The 26362-nt window shown below is 49.1% G+C and overlaps 1 protein-coding gene and 3 pseudogenes across 1 annotated transcript; 1 reads left to right on the forward strand and 3 right to left on the reverse strand.

Annotated features, from left to right (window-relative positions):
- Window positions 1-8503: 8503 nt before the first annotated feature.
- On the reverse strand, window positions 8504-9267 carry LOC136301760 (feather keratin Cos1-2-like; annotated as a pseudogene).
- Window positions 9268-14160: 4893 nt separating this feature from the next.
- On the reverse strand, window positions 14161-14927 carry LOC136301759 (feather keratin Cos2-2-like; annotated as a pseudogene).
- A 2547-nt stretch (window positions 14928-17474) lies between these two features.
- LOC136301834 (feather keratin Cos2-2-like) lies at window positions 17475-18250 on the forward strand (annotated as a pseudogene).
- Window positions 18251-25706: 7456 nt separating this feature from the next.
- LOC136301620 (feather keratin Cos2-2-like) lies at window positions 25707-26012 on the reverse strand. Its single transcript, XM_066204747.1, has one exon. It carries the CDS (start codon window positions 26010-26012, stop codon window positions 25707-25709), a length of 306 nt encoding a protein of 101 aa, XP_066060844.1.
- Between the last annotated feature and the right edge of the window lie 350 nt (window positions 26013-26362).

Raw genomic sequence — 26362 nt, forward strand, 5'->3', positions numbered from 1 at the left:
CCCTGTCTCAGTGGAGAGCTGGAGAATAAGGCGTTTTCCAGCCTTGCTAATGAGGTAGAGAGAGTGGCAAACTTCATTCAATATGATCTCCCCATGCTTTATTCATTGTCAGAGGAGTTTGATGCAGTAAAGCCAAACTCCCCACCTCACCCTAAACTCTGCCAATTTGTAAAAACTGAACTGATTTATGGGGTAGGGTCCACTGTAACAAGATAAACCTTGCACTATGATGCAATTGTCTAAACTGCAAGAGCGATGTAGCAAGGATTCCAACAAAATCAAACTAGGCCAGCACCTTTATCATAGCACACAGTCATGCCCAGCAGTAGGATGGCACACGGGGCTCTTATATTAGGCCCACTTATGTAAGTTACGTGCTATGTAGGATGGGAAATAAAATCCTTGCCTTTAGGTCCCAAGCACTCCGCAAATAACAGCCATACCCATGAACATTCTGTCAAGACCGGAGCACAGGATCCATTCACACAAGTTCAAATCCTGGTGGAAGAGAACAGGGCTCCCATGTCACCTATTGGAGATTGAAGGAAGGTGGAGTGAAGAGTGTCCTGGTTTAAAGGACAGATGTTTGCCAAGGAAGGTGGGGACCTCTGCTGGAATGGAAAATGTGACCCCCCCTTCCCTCCAAATTATTATAACTTTGAAATTAAGGGGCTTTCAGGCAAAGATATGGGACAAGGAACAACACTTCTTTACCAGTATGCATGTATGTATCTAACAACTCAAACAAACAACAATAACAGCAGCAACAACAAACAGACCCAGACACGCAGTCACAGCCTTCTCCCGGCCGCAGGAACTTTCCCCTTTGGTGCAGTTCCGGTCACAGCCAGCAGGGGCGCTGGTGGCTCCCGGCCGGGCAGGGCGGGTGCGCTGATTCCCCCGAGCCTGCAGGGGGCGCTGTGGGGCGAGCTCACCCTCATGAGCGAGCCGCATCTCCCTCATGCTGTGATGGCGGCTCAGGGGTTAGAGGAGGGGGCTTCCTCTCTGCATGGGGGTAATGGTGGGCCTAGCCAGCAGGAGAGATGGCGTAGGGACTTCCTTTACAAACCCACAGGGTCAGCCAGTCCTGGTGCCCCTCTGGACAGCGAAATGAGCTGTAGCAGGAGTGTCTGGAATGGCAAAGGCAGGCATACCCTGGGGTGGAGAAAAAAAATATAACATAAAACTCCACAGCCTTAGTAGGAGCCGTGAGGGTCAGGTGGACACGAGGTGTTGGGTCAGAGTGTAGCAAAAAAGCCCAAGGCAGTGGTAGAAAGCAGTGGGCTGGGCAGCAGCAGCTGGGGTTCTCTGTAGCAGCTGCCTCACACAGCCGGGTGACACACCCTCAGGATAGGGGAGGGGGTCCGGGTCCCAGGTTTTTCTCCTGAGGCACCTGAGTGGATGGTGAGGATCCTCTGCAGTCAGATCGAGTGTTACTGAGGTTCCAGTTCACTGGCTGCTCTAACGAGCAGAGGCTCACCCGCAGGAGAGAAGAAGCAGTGCCGGGCTGGACTCCACAGTGGTGACGAATTCTTCCCTAAGTAGCAGCAACTTGTCCATTCCATTCCAATCCCGAGAGTGAGAGAGGAACCAAGCCCACTCCCTTATCCCCCCAGCCAAAACCTCGGGGTATCTCTGCCCTTCCAAGAGAAAATCCCTCAGCCATGAGAGGAATCCTTCCCCCCACCTTGGCCCCTTCTTTTGTTCTTAAGTACTGGTTGTTATTATCTTTTAGGCAACAAATGGGAGAAAATTCCTTGAGAGAAAAAATAAAAAAAAAAATCCTAACCTCCAACAAATAGATGGGATAGTTAAAAATTGGTCTGGTCCTGCACTGCTCCAGGCCTTGAGATTTTCTCTTGTGGAAGCAATAATTTCCTGAAATGAGCTGCAGAACATTCCAGCTAATGATATGGTTTGTGTTTCAGATTCCTGCATTGTTAACTTTTGATTCCTGTGTTTACATTCATTCCCCCATGGATATTTACTTTGAGGGGTGATGAGAATTCCGAGAATTTCCATTGCAGGAGTGTGTCATTGCTACTGTAAACTGCATTGGAAGTCCTGCACAGTTCTCTTGCAGGCTGGAGTGATTGGCCTGGCACACTCCTGTGGAATGTTTCCAGGCAAGCTGACAGGGTTCACAAAGCCAAGCTCCTTCCAGCCATGCAATCCTTGACCAGACAGCCAAAGATTCCTGTGTGTGAGGACAGGCCCAGCTCACCTGCAGGACTGCTCCTCTGGAAGAGGTGCTCCAACCTTGCTCCACTGAGGGCAAAAAGATGCCTGATGGAATTAATCCAAGACTGGCCCTGAAGCTGAAGGAATACAGAGATTCTCTACTGGGGTATGAGTTTGCCAGCTCCTGAGAGGTTCCCACCTTTCCCCAGTCCTCTGTTGCCAGGGTTGACACCTGATTCCTATCTCAGGTCTCCCTGAATAGAATGGAATCCCTGTGGCCTGACTCAGTCTGGTTGTATCTGGGCCCTTCTGGCAGAGCTGTAAGAGCAGCAGCAAGTACTGCCCAGGACGTGGCCATGGGGCCCAAGTTGTTGCACACTAACTATTGTTTTTCTTTCCTCTTTCTTCCTTTCCCTTTTCCCTCTGCCTCACCTTCTAATTCATTCAGGCCATGGTTTCTCACTTGTTTCTCTAAGGAAGTTCTCTACTGCTGTTTGAATTTTCTGCCCTCTAAACATGGATTCTGTATTTTGAAGATGCAGCTGTGCCCTTTAACCGGCAACTCTACTCACTTTCCTGTCTGGTACATACAGCTGTGGCTGTTGATTTCTTCTTGTGAGTCAAAACTGCCATAGACCTCTCTTTCCTTCATTCTGCCTTTGGTTTGTGGATATTTGGAGCCCAGATAACAGGAAATTGGAGGAAGGATGTAACTTTCTTAGCTGCTCCATAGATGCCATAACCAGGGTGACACAACAGACAGATTCCTGGGAATTTTGTGGAACAAGAGAGCAGGAATCTGGGAGTGGGGACATTTACAGCTGTCCTGTAGGACAATTTTATGTGCAGTGAAGGCCATTACTGCACTGTGGAACCACACTGAGCTGAGAACTGAGAGCTCCTGCCCTTAAAATTTTGCTGTCCCCAGCCCTTGATTTCTTGCTGATAAGCAAGGAAGGGGAAAAATTCTTCCATAAGAACTTGCATCAGACATCTAGGCTTGCTTCCTGGAGCCTTTCCTTGCACTTTTATTGTTTCTCACATTTTCCAGACACCATGACCCAGAGAAAGGGGGACCCTCTGTCACGGAGGGACACAATCACCTTCCAGACCACTCACACCTGTTAGAGCTCTAACTTTTACACTGTGATCTGGTACTGGTAGAGGAGAGGACAGGTTGTTGTCATATCAGCCAACAGCTGGCTCCAAAGAGAGGAGCCCATCACCACACTGCTGAACACCAGAAGAGGTTCAGCTTCCTGTGCTACAGGATCACAGGTGTATTATCAGCAGAGTTTTCAGGACAAATCCAAAACTCAGCCCCATATCAACCCCCCTAAAGAAATTTAACTCTATCCAAGCCAAAACCAGGATATTCTCCACCCATTATTCCATATCATCTTCATCATGCCTTGATTTGTGGTTGGAAACAGCTTTGAAAATACAGGCATGTTTTAGTTATTGTTGACTGGTATTTACACAGTCAAGGCTTTCTCCACTCCTCACATCCGCCCACCTGCTGGGGCTGTACAAGGAGTTAGGAGGGGACACAGCTGGGATGGCTGACCCCACCTGACCAAAGGGATATTCCAGATCATATGATGTCATGCTCTGCATATAAATATGTGGAAGAAGAAGAATGAGGGAGATGTTTGGAGTTAAGGTGTTTGTCTTCCCAAGTCAGTGTTCCACGTGCTGGAGCTGTACTTTCCTGGGGTTGTCAAAACACCCACCTGCCTCAGGAAATGGTGAATGAATTCTTTGGCCTGCTTTTCTTGTGTGCTGGGTTTTGTTGTACCTATTAAACTGTTTTATCTCAACTCATGGATTTTCATCACCTTTACTGTTCTGAATTTCTCTCCTATCCTGCTGGGGCAGTGTGAGTGAGCAGCTCTGTCATGCTCAGTTGCTGCCTGAGGTTAGACCACAACACCTGTCCACTGAGTAATGGCTTTGGCTTCATCCTCTAGGAATAGCAGAAGGAAAAGGGACTACAGACTCACCCAGTTCTTAAGGAGAAAAAGGAGAGTGAAGTGGATGAGACCAAGGACTTTCATTGGCTTTTATACTGGTCCTGCACTGTCCCAGGCTCACAGGTTGCCCAAGCAGACTGAAAAGTTTTTGACAAGCTCTTCTGAAATGTAAGACATCTCAGATGATACAGGCTGTGCTTCAGGTTCCTGGTGCCTTTCACTTCTTTGTTTACACTATGATATTTCCCTCATGGATGTTTGTTTTGAGGTTACAATGACATTTCCTAAAATTTGTGGGACAGGAGCATGTAATTGTGGGCAGAACACTCCCACCTGTTGCTGGAGAAGTCCTCTACAGACCAGGACCAGTGGCCTGGGCAGTCCTGGGATGGTGTTTTCAACCCCGTTGACAAAAGGCCAAGCTCCTGTCAGCCTGCAGTCCTTGTCTGGACACCGAATGGATCCCATTTGTGAGGATACACCATCCCTTTCCCTCTCTCCCTCCCAGCACCTTCTGATTGCTATTGGTCTTTCTCTTCCAGGCAGCTGAACTGCACTGCTGAGCTTCAATATTTCTCCTTGGTTCACTAACCTTGGAAGAGATTTCCCAGGCTGCTTTGGTTCCTCTACTCTAGGCCATCACTGGGGATCCTCAGCCGATCTGTGCTTTAGGCCTTGAGGTGCCTTGGGGTGCTCCAGCCCAGGCAGGGTTGTGCCCATTGAACCCTCAGTGGTCACAAACGGGCATTTTTCCTTGATGGATGCACTTAGGTGGATGATAAATCCTTTTGAATGCATGGCATGGACAAATTTGCATGCAGTGCTGTGCAGATGAGCATAAACAAGCCTGTACATTTCTGGTACTCATCACAACAGGATGTGATGGCCATCCCCACAGCTGGTGTTCCTGGCCCTGTAGGCTGGGCTGGCTCTTGCATCCTCCATGTTAAAAAGCTTAAAAGAGCATTAGCTTCATGTCAGGGGAGAAATTCCAAGAAATCCTGCCCAGCTTGTGCATGGAAACCCTGAGTGGATCTGCTTTCAGTGCTGTCTGGTGGGTACCTGTCTCATGGAGTCAGGAGATTCAGCTGCACAGAGCAAGGAAGGCAGGGCAGATGGGGACCATGGCCAACTAGGTCAGGGGGAGAAAAGCTGGAAGCTGGTGAGTTTTGGCAATAGAAAAAAGGCTTCTGCTTCCATATGCACTTTAACTTCAGAACAGGTGCTGTCACCTGCAAACTGGTGAGGACAAAAAGACACATTGGGGAATTTGCCAGAGGAACCTGTGCTCAAATAATTTTTCCTCCTTGAAGGAGAAAACACCTGTGGCATCTTCAGGAGACTCTCTCAGGAAACTTAAGACAGTCTCCTAACCTGACCTAATGTCTTGAGAGGTTTCTTGTTGCAGAGGAAAGCTGCTGAGCTTGTTCTATCTTTGGAGCAATACCCTTTGCTGCTCTTTGATGTGGGCTCCAGGGATAATGTCCAAAGTGTTTCTAGAGTGACTACAGAGCTCTGGGATGAAGTAAAGGTGTGAAGGCCCAAGCTGGAAAAGACTGAGTAGAAAAGAACTCATCCTGTGGGTGAACACCTGATTGCAGGCTTTGTGTTGTGGGTGGAGATTTGGTTTTGATTGCCAGAGAAATGTCTGTGATAAATGAGGGGTACTGAGCAAGGATGGGAAATATTTGACAAAGTCACATTAATAATCTTTAAATCTCAAAAGAAATCAACAGCATCCTTTACTTACCTCTTTATTAATCCTTCTCTTGGGTGTTATGTTGTTACTGAACCTGTGCTATTCACTGTACTCCTGAGGAGATATAATACAGAAATGGATCCCCTTGGCACACATGGGTCCATCTAGATTTCCCAGAGGAACAGTTTTGTGCAGCGACATCAGACTCAGAGCTCCTGCTGCTTGGGTTGCCTGCAATGGTTTTAAAGCATGTGTGATCTCCCTAAAGGCGTCACATGGCCCTGCCCCTAATGAAGTGTGGAATGTTTCTCACCACTCATTAGGAACTGGAAAGCAAATCCTTCCCATGTGGTTAATTAGGGAACTTTTCCAGTTTTGTTGGCTTGTTTGTTTTTACTGGCACAGGAAATGGTAAACAGGAGGACTTTAATCAGCTCTAAAGATGGTGGCATTTCTTTCTGAGAGAGAATCCGGAGAGGAAAGGACCACACAGAGCCAGAAGCTGCAATGAGCCAGCAGCAGAGCTTAATGAGTTGAAGAAAAGAAACATGAAATCTCTGAGAGAACACAAGAGTGAAAGGATCACCATGGGCATGCAAAGGTTAGTGCAAGTCCCCCTAAAAAGCTTTTGGTGGGTGTCAAGACTGAGAGAAGATGAAAGTAACAACAAAAAGGTGGAAATGGAGAAAGCAGAGGAAGGGAATGAGAGACATAGGGCATTTTTCCAGAGAGCCCAGGCAGGCCATTTCCAAAAGGCTCCTCCTTTGAAGCAGGAGAGGAACTTTCTCAGCCCGTTTGGAAGCCACAGGCATGGTCTGCTTATTTGAGCCTGAAATAATCTTTTGGGTTCCTTGTGTGGTCTGTCACTGGTGTCTTTAGCAAGGGGGCCATCTCCTGCTGGTGATACAGGAGAGGTCAAAGTCCCTCATCTGCTACCCCTCAGGAGGATGTTGAAGACCACAATGAGGTATGAGCTCTGTCTCATCTTCTCCTGGCTGAATGGACCAAGTGACCTCAGCCACTCCTCATGTGGACCCAGTATTTTCTGAGCCTGAGAATCACTAGCTCTTCCCATGGGAAACTTTTCAACAGTTTTCTTTTTCCCAAAACAACCTTGTGTAAATATTATTTCTTTCTCATAATAACAAGTGTTTGCTATTTCTGTTACTGAGCCAAAGGGAGGGGTGTCACCCTATGGACCAGTAATGCGTCTTCTTAGCGCAGCATGTTAGAAAAGGGCTGAATTAACTGTAAATAAAGCCTTCTGATTTCCACTGCCTTCTGACTGGAGACAAGCATCTTTATTGCGTGTCCTATTGCAACAGCCCCTCCAGACCCTTCCCCATTCTCGTGGCCTCCTTTGGGCACTCTCTAGTAGCTCAGAGTCTTTTTTCATATGGTGGGTTCCAAAAAGGAGCCATGTGGAGGGGTTGCCCATGAGGGTCACACACACAGTGAATTGGAACAGGAGATGGTTTGGTTCTGGCAACTGAGACCGGTGCTTGGGCAACAGGTTTCACTAGGAACAAGTGAAGCCGTGGTTTAGGGACAGGACAAGGTGTGCCAGCACCCCTTTGTTAGATGGACAAAGCTGGTGTCTGCCCAGAGATCTAGGCAAGAGGAGCATGTATGGAAGGTCACATGAATCACAGAATGCTGTGAACCTGGGCTGGTATTTAGAGTCAAGCAATGACTTCAACAGTTGATTTTCTGCACCCAGGAGAACATGGATACCCAGGGAATGATATTTGGAGCATTTCCTGAGACTGAAGGCCAGGGACTAATCAGAAATTTCCAAGTACAGCTGAAAACATTCCTACATGTTGGCATTAGCAGTGAAGCCATAAGTCATTTGCACAGGGAAGATGGACACCTGGAACAAAACCTTTGAACATTTTGAAGCTGTTAGGTTTACAGGGATGGAGACTCCACTGCAGGGACTGAGTGTGTTACCAATCCTAATGTGTGACTCACCTCAGCCCTGTGTGTCTGGGCAGCAGCTGGGCCCTGCCAAGTGCTGAGGGACTGTGTGAGGTTTGGATCACATCTCCTTGTTGCCACGTGTGCAGGCCACACACCCTAGGGCAGGAAATGAAGGAAGGCTAGGGAAAGATGAGGTTGTGGGCTGTCCCCAGGTGTTGTTGTTTCCCATTCCCACTCCTTTGGAGCAAAAGCCTCCATGATGGCCTTTGGCTGCCAAGTAGCCAGGGATGTTTTTCATCAGCTCCAGGGGAAAAGGGCACAAAGAAAAATCCAGTGCAGCGAGCCCCACACATTGCTTTCTCCATCTTTTCCCTGAGCAGACTGGAGGAGTTGGCACAGAACAATAGACGACTCAGAGGCCGAGGCTTGAATGCAGCACAGTTTTAATAAATTTAAAGAAGAAAAGAAGATGGCTCACAGAGAGCACCAGGAGCAGCCACTAAGATGGAGCTGCCATGTGGTGTTCTTTGGACTGCCCTGCAGTGGAAGGAAGGGAGACAGGTCCACAATGGGCTGGCCTGGGGAGACACAAACAGAAAAGCAAGGGGAATAGAAAAAGGAAGTGATGGCCCACAGCTCTAAATACAATGTCCAGAAGCTCTATCTCTTCCCCAGAACCATGTTCAGAGGTCTTGGATGCTCTTGCCTGGAGACATTGCCAGCAGATTTAGCAGGGACGACATCTGTTGCCACCATAGCAGTTGGTGATGCAGGAGATGTCAAAGCCCCCAGAGCTGATGGGCACTCCGCCACAGCTGAGGATGTTGCCCACAGCAGCAGAGGTGGAGGATCCCACGGCAGTGTTCTGTGGGAAGGAGCTGAGGATGGGGCCAGGCAGGGTCACCACCACGGGTGAGGGCTGGATGGCCACATGGGAGTCCTGGCACTGCCTGACACAGCACTCATTGCAGCTGTTGGCCAGCGGGCAGGGGCCGCAGGGCTGGCAGCAAGGGTCACAGGGCTTGCAGCAGGACATGGCTCGTGGTCACAGGTGCACCTGGCACAGAGGGCAGGGAGAAGCAGAAAGTGAGGACACATGAGAAGCAGCACTGCACCCAAACACCCTGGAACCATGACAACTCCCGGCCCACATTGCACTGCCCAGCTCAAAGCCCAGGAGACACCTCAGCCAAGTCCCAGCCTCTCTCTGTCTGCACAAGACCTTCTCTCCCCTACTCTCTCCCAGCACAAGCCGCTTCCAGCCCTGTGCTACGACAGCCCCTCTCAGCTGAGACCTCCAGCCAGGAAACATCTAGTCTTGGAGGAAGAGGAGGAGGAGAAGAGGCTGTCCCACTCACCTGATTCCTGAGGAGAAGGAGGTGAGAAAAGTGAATGAGGGAGCAGAGACTTGGGCTGCCTTTTATAGCAGTCCTGCACTGCCTCAGGCCCAGAGGCACCTTTGTGGAAGCCATAATTTTGTGACCAGCTCATGTCAAATGTGCACCATCCCAGCTAATGGCAGGGGCTGTGTCCTAGTTTCCTGCATTGTGTCCTTTTCATTTCCTGGTAATTTCGCTTCCTTTCCTAGAGGAAGGGCTATTTCTCTAAGTGCTGGGAGGATTTCCAGGGCAGAAAGACGTCAGCACAGGCAAAAGGCTCTGATCAAGTGCCAGCAGCATCGCTTGTGGGCAGGTAATGTTCTTTTGTGTCATTTCTGAGTGGTTTGTTTGTGTTAATGCTGTCAGAAAGTGGGCACCGCTCTTGTGTGTCTTGCTCACATGATTAAGAACTGCAACGTGAGGGGACACAACAGAAGTTTTGGATGTTGTTTCCTTCTTCTACTCCTCTCCTTCTTACCACATGCTGTCTGTGTCTCTCCAGGCCAGTCTAGAAGTGATGTCTTGCCCTCTCTCCCTCAGCCTGAGAGATAGATGGACATCCTGCAGTAGCTCCACTGCATCTCAGTGGCTGCTCCTGGTTCCCTCTGTGTGCCACCTCCTTTTCTTCTTTAGACTCATCAAATCCTTTGTTCATCCCTGCCTGGGACTCTTAGTCGTCCTTCGTTCTGTGGCAACACTTCCAGTCTGCTCAGTGAAAATGGTAGAAGGCTGTGGGTGTTAATCCCTGAGTGGATTTTACTTTGTGTCCTTTCCCCTGCAGCTAATGAAGACATCCCTGGCTACTACAGTCAACGGCCATTAGGGAAATCCTGGATGCAAAGAGTGGCAGCGGTGAATATGAGAAACAATCTCCACTGTGGAGGTAACAGCCCACAACCTCATCCCTTCCTTCTCCATATCTCCATTACCTGCTCCATGAGCAGCACACATGGTCAAAGACATGACACCCTTAAGACATCTGTACCTCCTACAGTCCTTCCGTACCTGGCAGGACCCACACATGCAGGGCTGAGGGGATTCACAAGATGGGATCAGTGTCTGCCACAATCAGGCTGTGCAGAGAAAAGCAATGTCATTTGTCAATTGCTCCTCTGTGTGTTAACATCCAACACAGCTACAACCTCCCTTAAAAAGCAAGAGCACAGAACCAATTTCTTATGCCTGGGAGCACATGAAGTTACCTATAGGATGGGTTTTGCTGTGTGGCTGACAGGCCTACTCATATGTTTTGGCCAATATTTCCCAAGGGCCCAGTGCCATTGGTTGGTTAACTCCTCTACTATTTCACCAAGAGTATGTGAAACACAAAAGAGAAAACTTCTCAGTTTATCAGTTGACAAAGGATATTGATCCCCAAGTTACCCTGTACAGTGAAAGTGAACTGGTTGCTGCTGCCTTTTGAACACCTGGAGTCAGGGTTGCTGTGAACTATCACACCAGAAGGAGAACCATGCATGCTTCAGGTAAAGATATAAATTGCACTTTAAAAGTCTTAACAGCCCTAAGTACAGAAATGACCAAAGTCAGAGAAGCTGCCCTTGAAAATCCAGCAGCAATTTACTACTTGGTGTTTAGACATAATCAGGGATGTGAAGAACTTAAAGGGATGTGTTGATTCAATCTTTCCAATAACTCCTGACTAATAGAAAATAAATAAACAACTAAAGAAACCAGACACAAGTGCTACAGAGACGGAAAGACTAGATTTCTCTTGGCTGTGGGGCTCATGGCCCCACACTCCCAAGCTTAGGATGGTTATAACAACCTCTGGCACTTATCATGATGTGATGTGGTACTCATGACCTTAATCACTTGTTTAATTCAGTGCTTACTGCTGTGCAGACTCGATCAATATAACTGCATATGGCACTTTAAAGAAATTATATTAAAGTCTCAAAGGGGGGATTTGCTACCAAACAAGTTCTATTTCTTCAAGAAGTCTTTGCAGCAGTGGGGAAAGATGTTGGAAAATTCTTTTGACTTTAGAACATAGTGTATGATCCCTATATTCATGGTTAATGCTTAGTTTTGTAGCATACAGTGCATAGTACAAATACCGGAGATTAATGTGACCTTGTGTTAACTCCTTTATGTCTGTGACTGGTAAGTCTTGTGTCAGCTAATGCTTCCTTATTTACTTATATCAGTGATTAATATGTACTAGCCAATACCTTAGTTTTGAAATGTCTTGGTTTGAAAGACATCTGTCTGGCAAGAAACTTTCCTTGGAATGGAGAATGGGACCCCCTTCCCTCCAAATTATTATAATTTTGAAATTAAGGGGCTTTCAGGCAAAGATATGGGAAAAGGAATAACAGTTCTTTACCAGTATGTGTATGTATACCTAGGCAAACAAAACAACAACAGAAGCAACAACAAACAAAAGGACCCAGAAAACCCAATTAACAGTTTCTTCCCTGCTCTTTGAACAATTCCCCCTTTGGTGCAGTTCCAGTCACAGCCAGCAGAGGCGCTGGTGGCTCCCGGCCAGGCAGGGTAGGTGTGCTGATTCCTCCAAGCCTGCAGGGGGTGCTGTGGCGTGCGCTCGGCCGTGTCTCCCTCACCCAGTAGTGGTGGACGGGCTGGATGGTGACTTGGGCTGCAGCAGGAACCTCGGAGTGGTGGCTGGAACGGCAGGGCAGACTCACCCAATGCAGCAAGCAAGAAGCAGCAGAAACTCAACAGCAGCAGCCCGGCTTTCCTGGACGGGAAAAAGGCCTGGGGTCCCAGAGTTTCCCCTGAGGCAAGTGAGCAAATGGTGAAAAGGGCCCCCCTCTAGTGAGCTAGAGTGTTAATAAGGTCTCCTTAATAAGGACTCCTGTCCCAGTGCAATGGCCACTACCACAAGCAGAGCTTCACTCACGGTAGGAGAAGTCAGCAGGAGATGAAGCCTCACAGTGGTGGTGAACTCTGCCCACTGCGACTGCAGCCTGTTTTCCTCCGAACTCTGTGAGAGCAAGAGGGCTAGAAAGTGTGCCCATCTGCCTTTAACCCCACTGAAATCCCGCAGTATCTCTGCCCCTTCAAGAGAAACTCCCCAGCTAAAAGAGTAACCAGCCACACCCTTCCCATGGCAATTTCTTTTGTCTCTCTTAATTATCGGTTGTTATGGTTTCTTGGCAACAGATGGGACAAAATTCCATGAGACAGAAACAAAAGAAAAAATCCTAAATGCCAATATGAGAACAAGGGTTATGTGTCAGAGTGACGAATGATGAGAGAAGGACATTATGACCTGACCACGTATTTGAGATACTCTCAAAAAAAAGATTCATCAGAAGATCTGGAACCATATCCAAACAAGTCCATGGACATAATTAACATATGTGCATGAATTCAAAAAAGTGATGAATATGTATTAGTTTTTGGAATGCAACCTCGTCTCTTAGGTTACTGGGCATGCTTAGAGGAGACATCCCCATGCATCCAGCTCTGCTAATAAAGCAACATCAGCTTTCTGAAGCAAGAAATTGATTGGAGAGTTTATTTCCCGGTTTTCGGTGACAACAGGGCTTTGAGCAGCCTGGTCTGGTGGAAGGTGTCCCTGCCCATGGCAGCGGGGTGGGACAAGATTGTCCAACTTAAACCACTCGACTCTGTGACCTGTGGGCTGTCTATGGCAGACCTTGTCTTCACCAGGGTCCACCTTCCTTTGTCTGTCTTGCAGTTCCCCTTGGGCACAGGTTTGGTCAAAGGTTTCAGTTGGGTAGGCATTGATGGACAGATTACATCTATCCATACATGGGAGAAATGTGAATTAATAGTGAAGCCATAAGTCTTCTGCACAGACTCAACCAAAAGTCATTTACCACTGCGTATCCTGAGTATGGCTGATACCAACTCTAACTTTTGAAATATCTCAGCACTGCATGAGCTGAGGGCCCCGATGAGATGTGTACCTTATCTGCCTGTGCTGCTGTGAGCAGCAGATAATGGAGGGGAGGAGAAGATAGAGATGAGGTTGTGGGCTGTTTCCACGCATTGCTGTTTCCCAGCTGTTGGGAGAAAAAGGTTAAAACTGAAAGATTTGGAGAACAGGATGATAGATTTTCACAAAGTGACCTTGTAGGTGGGGAGGGTAAGAATATCCGTGTGGAAAACTTCACGTATTTACTGCTGATTTATCCTGTCTCTGTTTTGAGACATAATATAAAAGCTATCAGAACCTTAAGAGGCATCTCTCACAGACAGTCTTGAGCCTCCTGCAAGGAGAGTGAGAGATCAAAAACTCAAAGGAGATATAAAAGCCCAGCATTGTGATAAACTGCATGTGCACAAGACCCCTTGAGGTACTGGGACAGTCAGTGACCCGCCAGGATTGGACTGAGCCTAATGGTGCCACTGTTCCCATTTTATGTGTCTCTGCAGCCTGGCACTGCCTTGGGACCTTACAATTAATGAGGTAATGAAATAAATCTACTCTTTGCATTTCAGCTGTGGTTTGGTGACTTGGACATTTCAATTCATGCACCAGCCCAAACCTGTGAGCCTCTGGAGCTTTGCTTTTCCTGATGGCCACTGACTTGTGCAGTATCCAGGTACATTTTCCTCAGCTCCAAAGGAAAAGGGCACAAAGTAAAATTAACTGCAGGGACTCCCACCCTCTGCTTCTTCACCTTTTATCCTGAGTAGGCTGGAAGAGTTGCTGTGGAAAGAAAGAGAACTTGGAGAACTAAGCTTGGATGCAAAACAACTTTATTGAATGTAAAGAAAAAAAGGAGGTGGCTCACAGAGAGCACCAGGAGCAGCCACTAAGATGCAGTGGAGTTCCTGCAGTGTGCATCTGCCTGCCCTGCAGAGGAGGGCAGGGCAACATGTCCCCACTAGGGTGGTCTGGGGAGAAACAGACAGCAGAGAGGAGAAAGAAAAGTAGAAAGGAATAATGACTTCAAGCTCTAAATACAATGTCCCAAATCTCTATCTCTTGCCCAGTAGCAGGTTCAGAGGTTTTGGAGCTTTGTGCCCAAGGATGTTGCCAGCATCTTTAGCAGGGACGACAACATCTGCTGCCACCAAAGCAGTTGGTGATGCAGGAGATGTCAAAGCCCCCAGAGCTGATGGGCACTCCACCACAGCTGAGGATGTTGCCAACAGCAGCAGAGGTGGAGGATCCCACGGCAGTGTTCTGTGGGAAGGAGCTGAGGACGGGGCCGGGCAGGGTCACCAGCACAGCAGGCGGCTCAATGACGACGTGGGAGCTCTGGCACTGCCTGACACAGCACTCATTGCAGCTGCTGCCCAGTGGGCAGGGGCCGCAGGGCTGGCAGCAAGGGTCACAGGGCTTGCAGCAGGACATGGCTCGCGGTCACAGGTGCACCTGGCACAGAGGGCAGGGAGGAGCAGAAAGTGAGGACACATAAGAAGCAGCACTGCACCCAAACACCCTGCAGCCAAGGCACCTCCTGGCCCACATTGCACTGCCCAGCTCAAAGCCCAGGAGACACCTCAGCCAAGTCCCAGCCTCTCTTTCTCTTTCTGCACAAGACCTTCTCTCCCCTGCCCCCTCCCAGCAGAAACAGCTCCCAGCCTTGACTACGACAGCCCCTCTCAGCTGAGAACGGCAGCCAGGAAAGAGCTGGTCTTGAAGCAGCAGCAGGAGAAGAGGCTGTCCCACTCACCTGATTCCTGAGGAGAAGGAGGTGAGAGAAGTGGATGAGGGAGCAAAGACTTGGGCTGCCTTTTATAGCAGTCCTGCACTGCCTCAAGCCTAGTAGAACCTTTGTGGAAGTGATTATTTTGTGACCAGCTCATGGCAAATGCCAACCATCCAAGCTAATAATGGGGCTGTGTCCTGGTTTCCTGCACTGCCTCCTTCTCATTTCCTGGCACGTGCCACATGGTTTCTACTTGAATTCTTCTGTAAGTGCTGAAATGAGAGGCCCAAGAATTTCTGGGATCATAAAAGCATCAGGACAGGCAGAATCCTCAAGTGCAGGCCTGGTGGCATCCCATGCAGGCACGTAATGTGAAGCTGTGTAATTTCCATGGGTTTGTTCATGACAAAGCCACAGTGGCAAAACAGAGTTCTCCTGTCTTTGCATCTCCATGCCAACCATGAAGGACTTCAGCCTATAGGAAGGGCTAATCCTGAATGGAAAAAAATGTAAGGAGGTAAAAAAGAACAGTTGTGCACTGACCAAAACTCCCCTATTCCACACCCCACAGTGCCATGTAGCGCTGGTGGAGGCAGAAGATTTATGAATGAAGGATGGAAGTTGAATCTTTAAGAAAGAGGTGTGGATAAAATGAATCATAGAATCAAAGAATCATAGAATGTTAAGGGTGGGAAAAGACCTTAAAGATCTATTTGAACCCTGCCCCTGCCATGGGCAAGGATACTGAAGTTCATTTTAGGGTTGTTTTTGGGGAGAGGGCATTGCATTTTTTTTTCCTGCTGTTTCTCAAGATCCTGTTTTATTTTTTCATTGTCAGTGTCTTAAACAAATGTCCCCCTATTCAACTCTATTTTTTTTTCTTTTCCTAACCATCTATCCGTCACTCACACTCTCTACTGGCCAATTCACTCTATATGTTTTCCAGACAGGTCTTTGATAAGATCTCAACTGTCTTTGCAGTCTGAAATTTCTGAGGTTCAAGCACTAAAAGGTGTTTCCTGGCAGCTCCATGCTTCAGGAGAGGTGGGAGAGAGGGATAGAAGCAAGGTAGAGTTGTCCCTTGTTGGCATCCAGGCAGGAGACCCTTTGGTGCAAGGCTGAGCTCTGCAGGAAGGGGCCTCAGTTCTCCCCTGGCATCCCAATTTTCCCCATGCACCCAGAGATGGGAAAAAGATCCTCTTCCTGTGAGGGACTGAGGTTATTGCCTCAGGGAAGAGGAAATGGTGGAGGAGAGAGCTTCTGCCATGGAACTGTCCCATGACGGAATTGCAATTGCAGTGACCTGCAGAAAGAGAGCAAGGGTTGTTTTGACTGGTGCTCTCTTTCCAGTACCATGGCAGGAACTTGTGGTGGCTTGTCCATGTAATCTTGCCAGCCCATGCGAACAACCTTTCCTCTCCCAGAGGTGCTCTGTGTGACAAGAGTTGGGAATGTGCTGTCTGCAAGATGCCTCAGCCCTGTGAAATGTGTGGAATGAACATCTGGGGCCGCACAGAGCACTGCAAGGCTGTGTGGGAAGAGCAGTATTTGTCTTTTCTGAGAGGAAGAGGTATTTCCCCTCTCAGAAAAAAAAAGTAAGGACAAAAATGTTGTGGGTTGAGGAAAGACAAAGGAATTTCTTACCAATTAGAAACAGAAAAAACAAGGCTTGATTTGGGGAACACTCATTCTATACTTTACAAACAAAACAAAGCAAGACTGTGCAAAAAACCACTAAAATAACTTCACTTCATCTCCAACTCTTTTTCACTGATGCAACTGCTCTTCGTTATCCCTGGTACTCTTCTATTTCCTCCATGTTTCAGCAGGACAGTGGGATACAGAATGATGGGTTGCACTCAGAACACAACAGTTATTTTTTGGGTAAAGATTGACTTTGACAGACCAGATCATGAAAAGGCTGCAGGATTTCAGCAGTTACCCTAAAAAAAATCACACCTTCCTACCTTTCCAGACACAGTTGCTAGGCATGCAGTTTTTGGGGGGTGTGGAGGTCCTGGTGCTTGATCATGAAAGGAGTTTGACTCAAAGGTGTTGGACTTCCCCCATAACACACAGAGAGTATGTTCTGTTCTATATCTCACAACAGAGCAAAACACAGGCCCCAGTCCCTTCAGTCCAACACCCATTTGCTGTGACATGCAGCCACTTTCTCACTCAGCACCAGGCAGATAAGCTGTACAAATGCATCCGACACTGGTCTGGAGAGCAAGAACCTTTGTCTCATTCCAGTCACCAGCAACACTCCAGAATAAGAGATCAATTCAGGGACTTCAATTCAGTTGTCTGCCTGGAGCAACTCAAAAATACATGTTCTCATGTAAGGTCAGGAAAAATTTAGCACCTGCAGTCTCTGCTGACACCACAGGTCCCCTCACAGGGCAGTCCCAGGACAAGAAACACAAAAGTGGTGCCCATTTCCTGGCAACTTTGCCCCAAACCAACCCACAGGAATGACACAGGTTCACATCAGCTGACCACATGGAAAGCCAACAGCCCTTGATCTGAGCATTCTGCAGGTGCTTATGTGTTTATATCCCGGAAATCCTTGGGCTTGTCCTCCCGGCACTTACAAAAGCCCTCAAGGGGGAAGGAATACGGCATGGGCCAGGAGATGAAAAGGCAGCAATGCAGGAAACCAGGACACAGCCCCTACCATTAGATGGAATGGCTCACATTTAACATGAGCTGGTCAGAAAATTATGAATTCCACTAAGGTGCCTCTGGGCCTGAGGCAGTGCAGGACTGCTATAAAAGGCAGCCCAAGTCTCTGCGCTCTCATCCACTTCTCTCACGTCCTTCTCCTCAGGAATCAGGTGAGTGGGACAGCCTCTTCTCCTGCTGCTCCTGCTGCTTCCAGGCCAGCTGTTTCCTGGCTGGAGGTCTCAGCTGAGAAGGGCTGAGTCGCAGCCTAGGGCTGGGGGCTGCTTGTGCTGGGAGAGGGCAGGGGAGAGAAGGTCTTGTGCAGAAAGAGAAAGAGCGGCTGGGACTTGGCTGAGGTGTCTCCTGGGCTTTGAGCTGGGCAGTGCAATGTGGGCCAGGAGGTGCCTTGGCTGCAGGGTGTTTGGGTGCAGTGCTGCTTCTCATGTGTCCTCACTTCCTGCTTCTCCCTGCCCTCTGTGCCAGGTGCACCTGTGACTACGAGCCATGTCCTGCTGCAAGCCCTGTGACCCTTGCTGCCAGCCCTGCGGCCCCTGCCCGCTGGCCAGCAGCTGCAATGAGTGCTGTGTCAGGCAGTGCCAGAGCTCCCACGTCGTCATTGAGCCGCCTGCTGTGCTGGTGACCCTGCCCGGCCCCGTCCTCAGCTCCTTCCCACAGAACACTGCCGTGGGATCCTCCACCTCTGCTGCTGTGGGCAGCATCCTCAGCTGTGAGGGAGTGCCCATCAGCTCTGGGGGCTTTGACATCTCCTGCATCACCAACTGCTATGGTGGCAGCAGATGTTGTCGTCCCTGCTAAATGTGCTGGCAACCTCCTCGGGCATGAACCTCCAAGACATCTGAACCTGCAACTGGGCACAGATAGAGCTTTGGAACACTGTAGTTAAAGCTGCAGGCTATTCTGTCATTCTACTCTTCCCTCTCTTTTATATTCACAGTCTGTCTCTCCTCAGACCAGCCTAGAGGGACATGTTTCCCTTCCTCCCTCTGCAAGGCAAGCAGGTGCGCGCCCTGCAGGAGCTCCACTGCATCTTTGTTACCTCTCCTCTTGGCCTCTGTGAGCCATCTCCTTTTCTTCTTTACACTCAATAAAGTTGTTTTGCATCCAAGCCTTGGCCTTCATGTCTTCCTTTTTTCTATGGCAACTCTTTCTTTCTACTCAGGGTAGAAGGTGGAGGGGCAGAATGTGGGACACCCTGCAGTGGATTTTACTTTATGCCTTTTCCTTTGGAGCTGCTGAAGGACATCCCTGGCTACTCCACAGCTAATGCCAAAGAGGGAAGAGATGGCTCCAAAGCATGGCAGGAATGAGGAAGGGAAACAGCAATGTCATGAATCTGCAGCCGCCCAGAAATTCAGAAAACCATGAAGTCCCTCCCATTTGACAGCCTTCTGACAGCTGTGCTCATGGGCATATCAGCTTGTTAGGGTACAGTTTATGGATGACTCTTCTAGTATAAAAACAAAGGTTCTCTCTTCATCTATCTCTGAAATCATCTTCATCTCAAGAAACAGAGGTCTTCTTTTTCCCTGGGGGCAGAGGGCTTCATATCTCATTCTCTCTATCTTCCAGTGTTCAAAATTCTCCATTAGACTGCAGCTACATTAGTTCATGGCTATGAATAGAACTTTGCATCCCCCTAAAAAGCATTCTATAAGTTACAGGGATATTTTAGTCCATTCTCTGTGGCCTCACAAGAGAAACCCAGCCCAAACTAGTCAACTCCTCAATCTTCCTCCCACCTAGGACTTTTACTCTCTCTCTCTTTACAGACTGCAGTCTCGTGCTGCGTCTCTCCATGTCTCACTCTGTTCTTTTCCTCTCACTTGGGGAGAGGGTTAATGTCCTCGTGTCTCAGGTCTCATTTGTGCAGTGAAAGAGTTAATATCTTGCTCAGATCTCTCCCTCTTGGTCTGTGGCTTATGGTTTTGGATTTCAAACCAGGATGATAGGGGGAAACCTCGGTAGCATCACCAGAGGTTGGAGCAGCCCTGAGCCAAAGGTGACCTCTGGATGAACCTTCCAACCAAAGGTTAACTTTGTATTTGATCATTAACGAAATATGCATGATCATTAGCGCTGTGATAGATGTATCCACTCATTAATGAAACATGAATTGACCTTTCTGTGTTTAGAAACCGGACAAGGCCATGAAATCTGACATCTGGCCTTGTTTGGGGCTGTATGGTCAAAAAGTCACCTCCCTTGATTCATCCTTGGGCCCTGGCCAGGCTTTGGGTGGAACCCAAGAGGAGAATGAAGCCACATGTTCCCATACTAGAAGTGTTGTCAGTTTGTTTATTCAGCACTATCAGAGCTGGGCCCTCTCCCAGCGAGGTTGGAGCCTCACCTGTGTCTGGAGGCACCTGCAGGATTTCCCAGTGTCCGGGAGAGGCTCTGCAGTCCTTGGCTGTGACAGCTTCCCCCAGCTGATGTGTGGATGTGGGTGATGGGAAAGTCTGAGGCTAACTGGTGATGGATCTCTCTTAGTCACTGCGGACAATCTTTGGTGGTGATGATTGGGTGCATTGCTGAGCTACTTCTTTTGTGAGAACGGCGGTCAGGATCCCAGCAGCCAGGCAGGCTGATGGACACTTCCCCCCATGCCTTGGTGGCATCGGGGTGGGCCCATCCCAGGCTGGGTTCGGAGCAGCTCCTGGGGACCCAGTGGACACGTCCCTCGGTCCAGGCTGGTGGCAGGACAGGCTTTAGGGTCGGCTGGATATTAGTAGCCGTGGCCTCCCCCCAGCCCCACTGGCAGCTACTGGGGCTCGGGGGGTCTGGCCAGGCCCGGTCCCGCCAGAACAGCAGAGCAGCGGGGCCTGGCCTGGCCTGCTCCCTGCAGGATGCAGGCCAGGCCAGTTGTTACCTATTTCCAGGCTTGGAAGGAAAAACCTTTTCCCAGTATTCTCTGATTTTAACATGTGTGTTCCCAGAGGTGTGTCAACTTTCTACTGGTTTAACCAGATATCAACATTCAAACTTAGACACTGATTGGTTAATTACAGCTTTTCTTAGAAAAAACACTTTGGTAGGTGTCTTCCTTTCCTCATCAAATGTCAATAAATGCCAAACTAGCACACACGGGAGAGGCAATCAGCAGGGGAACACCAAAGGCATTGCACCCTCCAGAGTGGTTCTCCAATCAGATGGCAAAAGGCCTCCACCAACAGACTGCCACGGAATGTTGGACTGGGACAATGGTCTCCAGTCAGTAGGCAGAATTTGGGAGAAGCCAGGGGACATAGAAGTAACTGCATCACAAGCTCTGGGGCTTTTAGGGCTTTTTGGCTTTGGGCTTTTTGAGTCTTGTCTTTTTGGGTCTTTTTTGAGTCTGGGGCCCTTTTGAGTTTTATGATTTTGCTTTGGCTCCAGCCTGCTGAGGTTTCTTCTTTATCCTTGCCATAGCCCGTATTTTTATTCTTTTTGGCCTGGCTCCAGCCTGCCTTTTAGCTCTCCTGCCCTCGCTGACCCTTGCTGGTTCTCACATACTAGCCTTCCCTCTATCTGGGCACTTGGTGGGACACCAGGTGAACTCTGAGCCACATATGTAGCCTGTGTCCTGCCCTAACCCCTTCGCCCATCCCAGTCACTGCCTGTCCTGCCTCTCTGTGCTCCTGTCCGGTGCCCTGCCCGCTTTGTCCCTGTGTTCCTGCCTGAGCCACCTGTGTCCAGCCCTGCCTGCCTCTGATCCAGCCTGCCACCGTGATCCCTGCTATGACCCTGTCCAGGATCCCACACCCCTTGCCCAATCCCCACTCACCTGATGTCCAGCTGCCTGTTTTTGTGGGAGCTGTGCCTGTGGAGCTGTGCCTTTCTGAGACCTGCACACAATCCCTGGCAGGCAGCATGCACACAGCACTGCAGCATGGACATCGATGGCACTCCCCAGTCTTCTCATGGTAACGCCTGCATTTCCTCTGTCTTCCTGCCCCCATCCATTTCTATTTTCCTTCCTCCTTTTCTGTCTATTCTAGCCCTCATTAGTATAGCAACTCTTTTTTTTTGGTTTTGTTTTTGTTTTTTCGGTACCAATAAGATGTTCTCCAATACAATGTTGTCTCAGTTGACTTAATATTGTTCTAGACCATCTATTTTTTTTTCACTCTGTCCTTTTCTTTTTACTGAAAAGGAGGATTAGAATTTTAAAAAGTCTCATCTGTGTCAGGAAAGAGGTAAATCTGCCCAGGCCTGCGGTGGTCATGTGAACTCTGCGGGCTGCAGCTCTAGGCTGCACGGCTGTGCAAACTCAAAGCTGTTCTGATGGGAGAGTCTGGTGGATGCCTTCCCTTCCACCCCTCGATCTCATGGCATGGGCCTGTTCAGAGCTGCTCCCTGCGGCCCGGGGAGGGGGGACATCTCCCCACCCCAGCCCTGCCCAGCAGCGTGGGCAGCTGCCAGGGCGAGCTTAAAATTGGCTAGATGTTAGTAGCCAGCTACTAACACTGGCTGGATGTTTTCCTCCCCTCCCCTGCTGCCAGCTGCCACCAGGCCAGACCATGGCCTGGCCCCGCAAGCCTGGTGGAGCAGTGGGGCCTGGCCCAGCCTGCCCGGCTGCTGCAGGGCCAGTGTTACCTGCTCCACTGGTCAGAAGGAAAAGGGCTGTTCTGTAGGAGCCTCCGATATTTAACCCTGTAGGTCCACGGAGATGTATCTCTTTCTAATTGGTTTGTCAAACTATTGCTTCCTGAAAAATAATCACTTCCTGGCCAAACCACCACACTATGCAAAGGAGTTCTCATACACAGTCTGTTCTTTCAGACCTTTCTGGAAATGGATTGGAAGATTCAAGTGTGTTTGGTGGCCTTGATTTCCCCCACCTACAGTACCTGTACCCCTTGTGACCTCATTCATCTCCTTGTGCTGTCCCATGTTGTGCTTCTCTCCAGGAACTACAGTAAGGTTGGTTGTTCCAGAATCAAGCTGCCTTCCTCTATATCGCCCCTTCTCCAGTCACATCCTACTTTTTCTCACAGCATCTTCAGGAACTCCTGAAGGCACAGCTGGGCTCAGAAGAACAGCTCAGGCACACAATGCCCCATGGATCTTGTTTGGTTCTCCCCATGCTCTTCCTGCTCAGAGTTCGTGGCACAGACACCACCTGTGTCCATCTTACTGAGCACTGGTGTAGGAGCATAGAAGAAGAGGGACTTGTGTATGTCTCAAAGCCACAACTTGATGGCTGTGGAGCCACCTGAGGGTCCTTGGTAAGAAGACACTGTGAGAACAAATGGCATGTGGCTGGAGAAGGGACCATGTAGGACAGCACTTTTCTGGGACAAATGTCTTCGTTCTGGCTGCTGGAGAGAAGCACAGCACAGGGCAAGAGCAGGAGTGAGGTGGAGAAGCGGGCATGGACAGTTTATCAAAGACCAACAAAATGCAGAGGATCAAGACCACCAAAGCCTTCTGACCCATTTCTAGAAATGTCTAGATGAACAAACTGCACTTAATAGATTGCATGAAAGTGGGAAACTTAGCTCCAAGCTCCTCCCCTCCCCTCCCCTCCCCTCCCCTCCCCTCCCCTCCCCTCCCCTCCCCTCCCCTCCCCTCCCCTCCCCTCCCCTCCCCTCCCCTCCCCTCCCCTCCCCTCCCCTCCCCTCCCCTCCCCTCCCCTCCCCTCCCCTCCTCAACTGTTTCCTGGAGTTCGTCAGGGATAGCATTTCCATCTGGTCCTTTCCAGTAAATGCCAAAAAAATATTTAGCTTAGAGCACTCCTTTACTAGTTTACTCTGTCTATTTCTCTCTGCTACTGCAGTGAACAGGAGCTGCAATGCAAAGTTTTGATTCAGCATAAGAACTCTCAGGATCATATGTTCAGACTGCAGCAGGAGGGATGGGAAGCCCAGGAGACACAGGAGGAAGAGATAAAACTTTCCTGTCTACCTCTGGAATCAGTCAGTTTGAATATGGCCTTGCATCTGCTCAGGAAATTCTCAGTAGTAGCCAGATGGGGTAAAACTCATTCCAGGGCATGGAGGGAGCAGGAGTGAAGGAACTGGCTTAGGGAGTCAGTTCAGATGTAGATACTGGCCTTTCCAGGAATGAAAGCCTTTGGGGAAAGGAAGGCTGCAGGTTGCCTGGAAACACTGATAGCAAACAGCTGAATTTGGCAGGAGTCAGAGCAGGGAGCTGCAGCTTCTGCAGATCAAAGGTTGCATTTGGCAAAGGCCAAACCATTTTGCCAGGAAGCGTGCTTTTAATGAAAAACCTTCAAGAGGAGAGACAGTGGGTGGTTTCCCTGTGTGGTGATGCCAGCTGATGCTGGAGTTCCCCTCTGCTCCCTGAGGCCATGAGGTCCTAAAATCAAGGCCAAATCTTTGAATCCCTGATATGAACAGTAGAACAGAACAGCATTTTATTCTTACCAAATTAATGGAACAATGTAGCCTCAGAGAATATTAGATAAAGCTGACAAAACAGAAGTAATGTAAAACAATGGTATTGTGCATTACTCAAAAGTTGAGTTCAAGGAACAGCCCCCTAAAAATTTTGGGATACCAGACATTGATGACCACTGAACAAGACCCAAAAAGACCAAAGAAGGACTTGCAATAAGGGGTGTGACCATGTAAAATAAAGAAATGCATATATATCAAGTAGAGCAGGGATAGAAAATGAATATGAAATCAGTGTGTATGATAAAAATTTTGTTTACCCTATGCGTGGTGCACTTGATTAGAGGAAGGCTCCTCTGACTGCCCAGCGCTGCATTAAAGAATGCCTGCTTTCTAATACTCAAAACTGTATTAGAAGGTTTACATCTGAATGATTTTGGTATCATGCCAACACTGCATCTGTAACTCCTGCTGTGCTAAATTCTGTATACCTGGTAACTCAAATTCAGAAAGCCTCCCACTCATGGATGGCAACTGGGGATGTAAAAGAAATGGGTAGTTATTCCATGCTGGGAACATGACATGTCAATTCACATCCAGGAATGAGAAGAAATTTCTCTGTGCAATTCTTTCCAGTGCATCACCACCCTCACAGTCATGGATGTCTTTGTCAGCCCCAAGGGAAAGGGCGCAATGAAAATCCATAGAAGTGAGTCCCACTTTCCTCTTTTCCACCTTTGTCCTGAGGTGACTGGATGAGTTGTTAGAGATAAAGGAGAAAAAAGAGGCCCAGGATTGAATGCAAAACGACTTTATTGAGTCTAAAGGAGAAAAGCTGCTAATTCTCAAAGAGAGCACCAGAAGCAACCATAAAGATGCACTGGGTGTGTCCAGAAGTGTGGTCAGCAAGAGAGGGAGGAAGGGAGTGGGGAGCCAAGGATCCAAATATACTGGCATTGGATCATGGAAACAGGAAAGGAAAGGAAGAGATAAATGAGAACAGAAGAAGGAATTAAATCAAAAAGTCTAAATTCAATGTTCCAAATTTTTTTTCAAGATTCCAGCACCAGGTTCTGAGGTGTTGGAGGCACTGGCCTTTGTCCTGAGCCATGAGCTATGGGAAATGATTCTGTCAAAGAGAATGAGGCACGTGGAGAAAAGTGTTTGACCATGTCTGAGAGGTGGAGGCCTGGAGATGGAAGACTTTCTCCACTCTGTCTCCCAGAAGGCAAAACAGTGGCAGCCTGAAACACGGTGGAAGGATGGCTTTGGTTGTGTCCTCGTGCTTAGTTGATCCTGGGAAATCCTTCAGCCCTGCCTGTCTGGCTGGAAGCTGAGCAGAAGGCTAATGTGAGGGAGGCGTTTGAAGATTGGAAGTTGTGGGCTATGCCCAGGCAGTGCTGCTTTCTATTCCCTCTTGGGTGAGCTTTTGCCATCATCTCCTGATGGTCACTATTTTGAGGAAGCCAGGGATGTGTTTGTGAGCTCCAATAGAAAAGGCACAAAGTAAAATCCATTATGGAGTTTCCACCCTCGCCTTCCTCCAGGTTTTGCCTGGAGCTGACTGGAAAAGTTCCCACACAAGGAAGGAGAAAGCAGAGGGCCAGGTTTGGATGCAAAACAACTTTATTGAGTCTAAGGAAGAAAAGGAAGTAGCTCAAAGAGGACACCAGGAGAACCAGATACTGGGGTGCAGTGAGGGTGTCCATTTGCCTGGCCTGCAGAGGGAATGGAGGGAGGCAAGCAGGTCCCACTAGGCTGACGCTGGGTGGTGCTGACAGGAAAGGAAGAGAGGAGACTGGAAGAAAGCAAGAGTAAACAAAGGGCACATATCCATGGTTCCAGAGATCCATCTTCAATGCAGCTGAGCATTCTGAGGTTGGGGTAGTTCATGCCCAATGATGTTGCCAGCAGATTTAGCAGGGACGACATCTGCTGCCATAGCAGTTGGTGATGCAGGAGATGTCAAAGCCCCCAGAGCTGATGGGCACTCCGCCACAGCTGAGGATGTTGCCAACAGCAGCAGAGGTGGAGGATCCCACGGCAGTGTTCTGTGGGAAGGAGCTGAGGACGGGGCCGGGCAGGGTCACCAGCACAGCAGGCGGCTCAATGACGACGTGGGAGCTCTGGCACTGCCTGACACAGCACTCATTGCAGCTGCTGGCCAGCGGGCAGGGGCCGCAGGGCTGGCAGCAAGGGTCACAGGGCTTGCAGCAGGACATGGCTCGCGGTCACAGGTGCACCTGGCACAGAGGGCAGGGAGAAGCAGAAAGTGAGGACACATGAGAAGCAGCACTGCACCCAAACACCCTGCAGCCAAGGCACCTCCTGGCCCACACTGCATTGCCCAACTCAAAGCCCAGGAGACACCTCAGCCAAGTCCCAGCCGCTCTTTCTCTGTCTGCACAAGACCTTCTCTCCCCTGCCCTCTCCCAGCACAAGCCGCTTCCAGCCCTGTGCTATGACAGCCCCTCTCAGCTGAGACCTACAGCCAGGAAAGAGCCGGTCTTGAAGCAGCAGGATCAGAAGAAGGAGAAAAGTCTGTCCCACTCACCTGATTCCTGAGGAGGCA

Source organism: Chamaea fasciata, unplaced genomic scaffold (genome assembly GCF_029207755.1).
Source record: "Chamaea fasciata isolate MVZ Bird 193981 ecotype frontalis unplaced genomic scaffold, bChaFas1.0.hap1 SCAF_27, whole genome shotgun sequence".
Lineage (NCBI taxonomy): Eukaryota > Metazoa > Chordata > Aves > Passeriformes > Sylviidae > Chamaea > Chamaea fasciata.

Excerpts from the sequence above, each read along its gene's own strand:
- LOC136301620 (XM_066204747.1), bottom strand. The coding sequence starts at position 26,012 with ATGTCCTGCTGCAAGCCCTGTGACCCTTGCTGCCAGCCCTGCGGCCCC.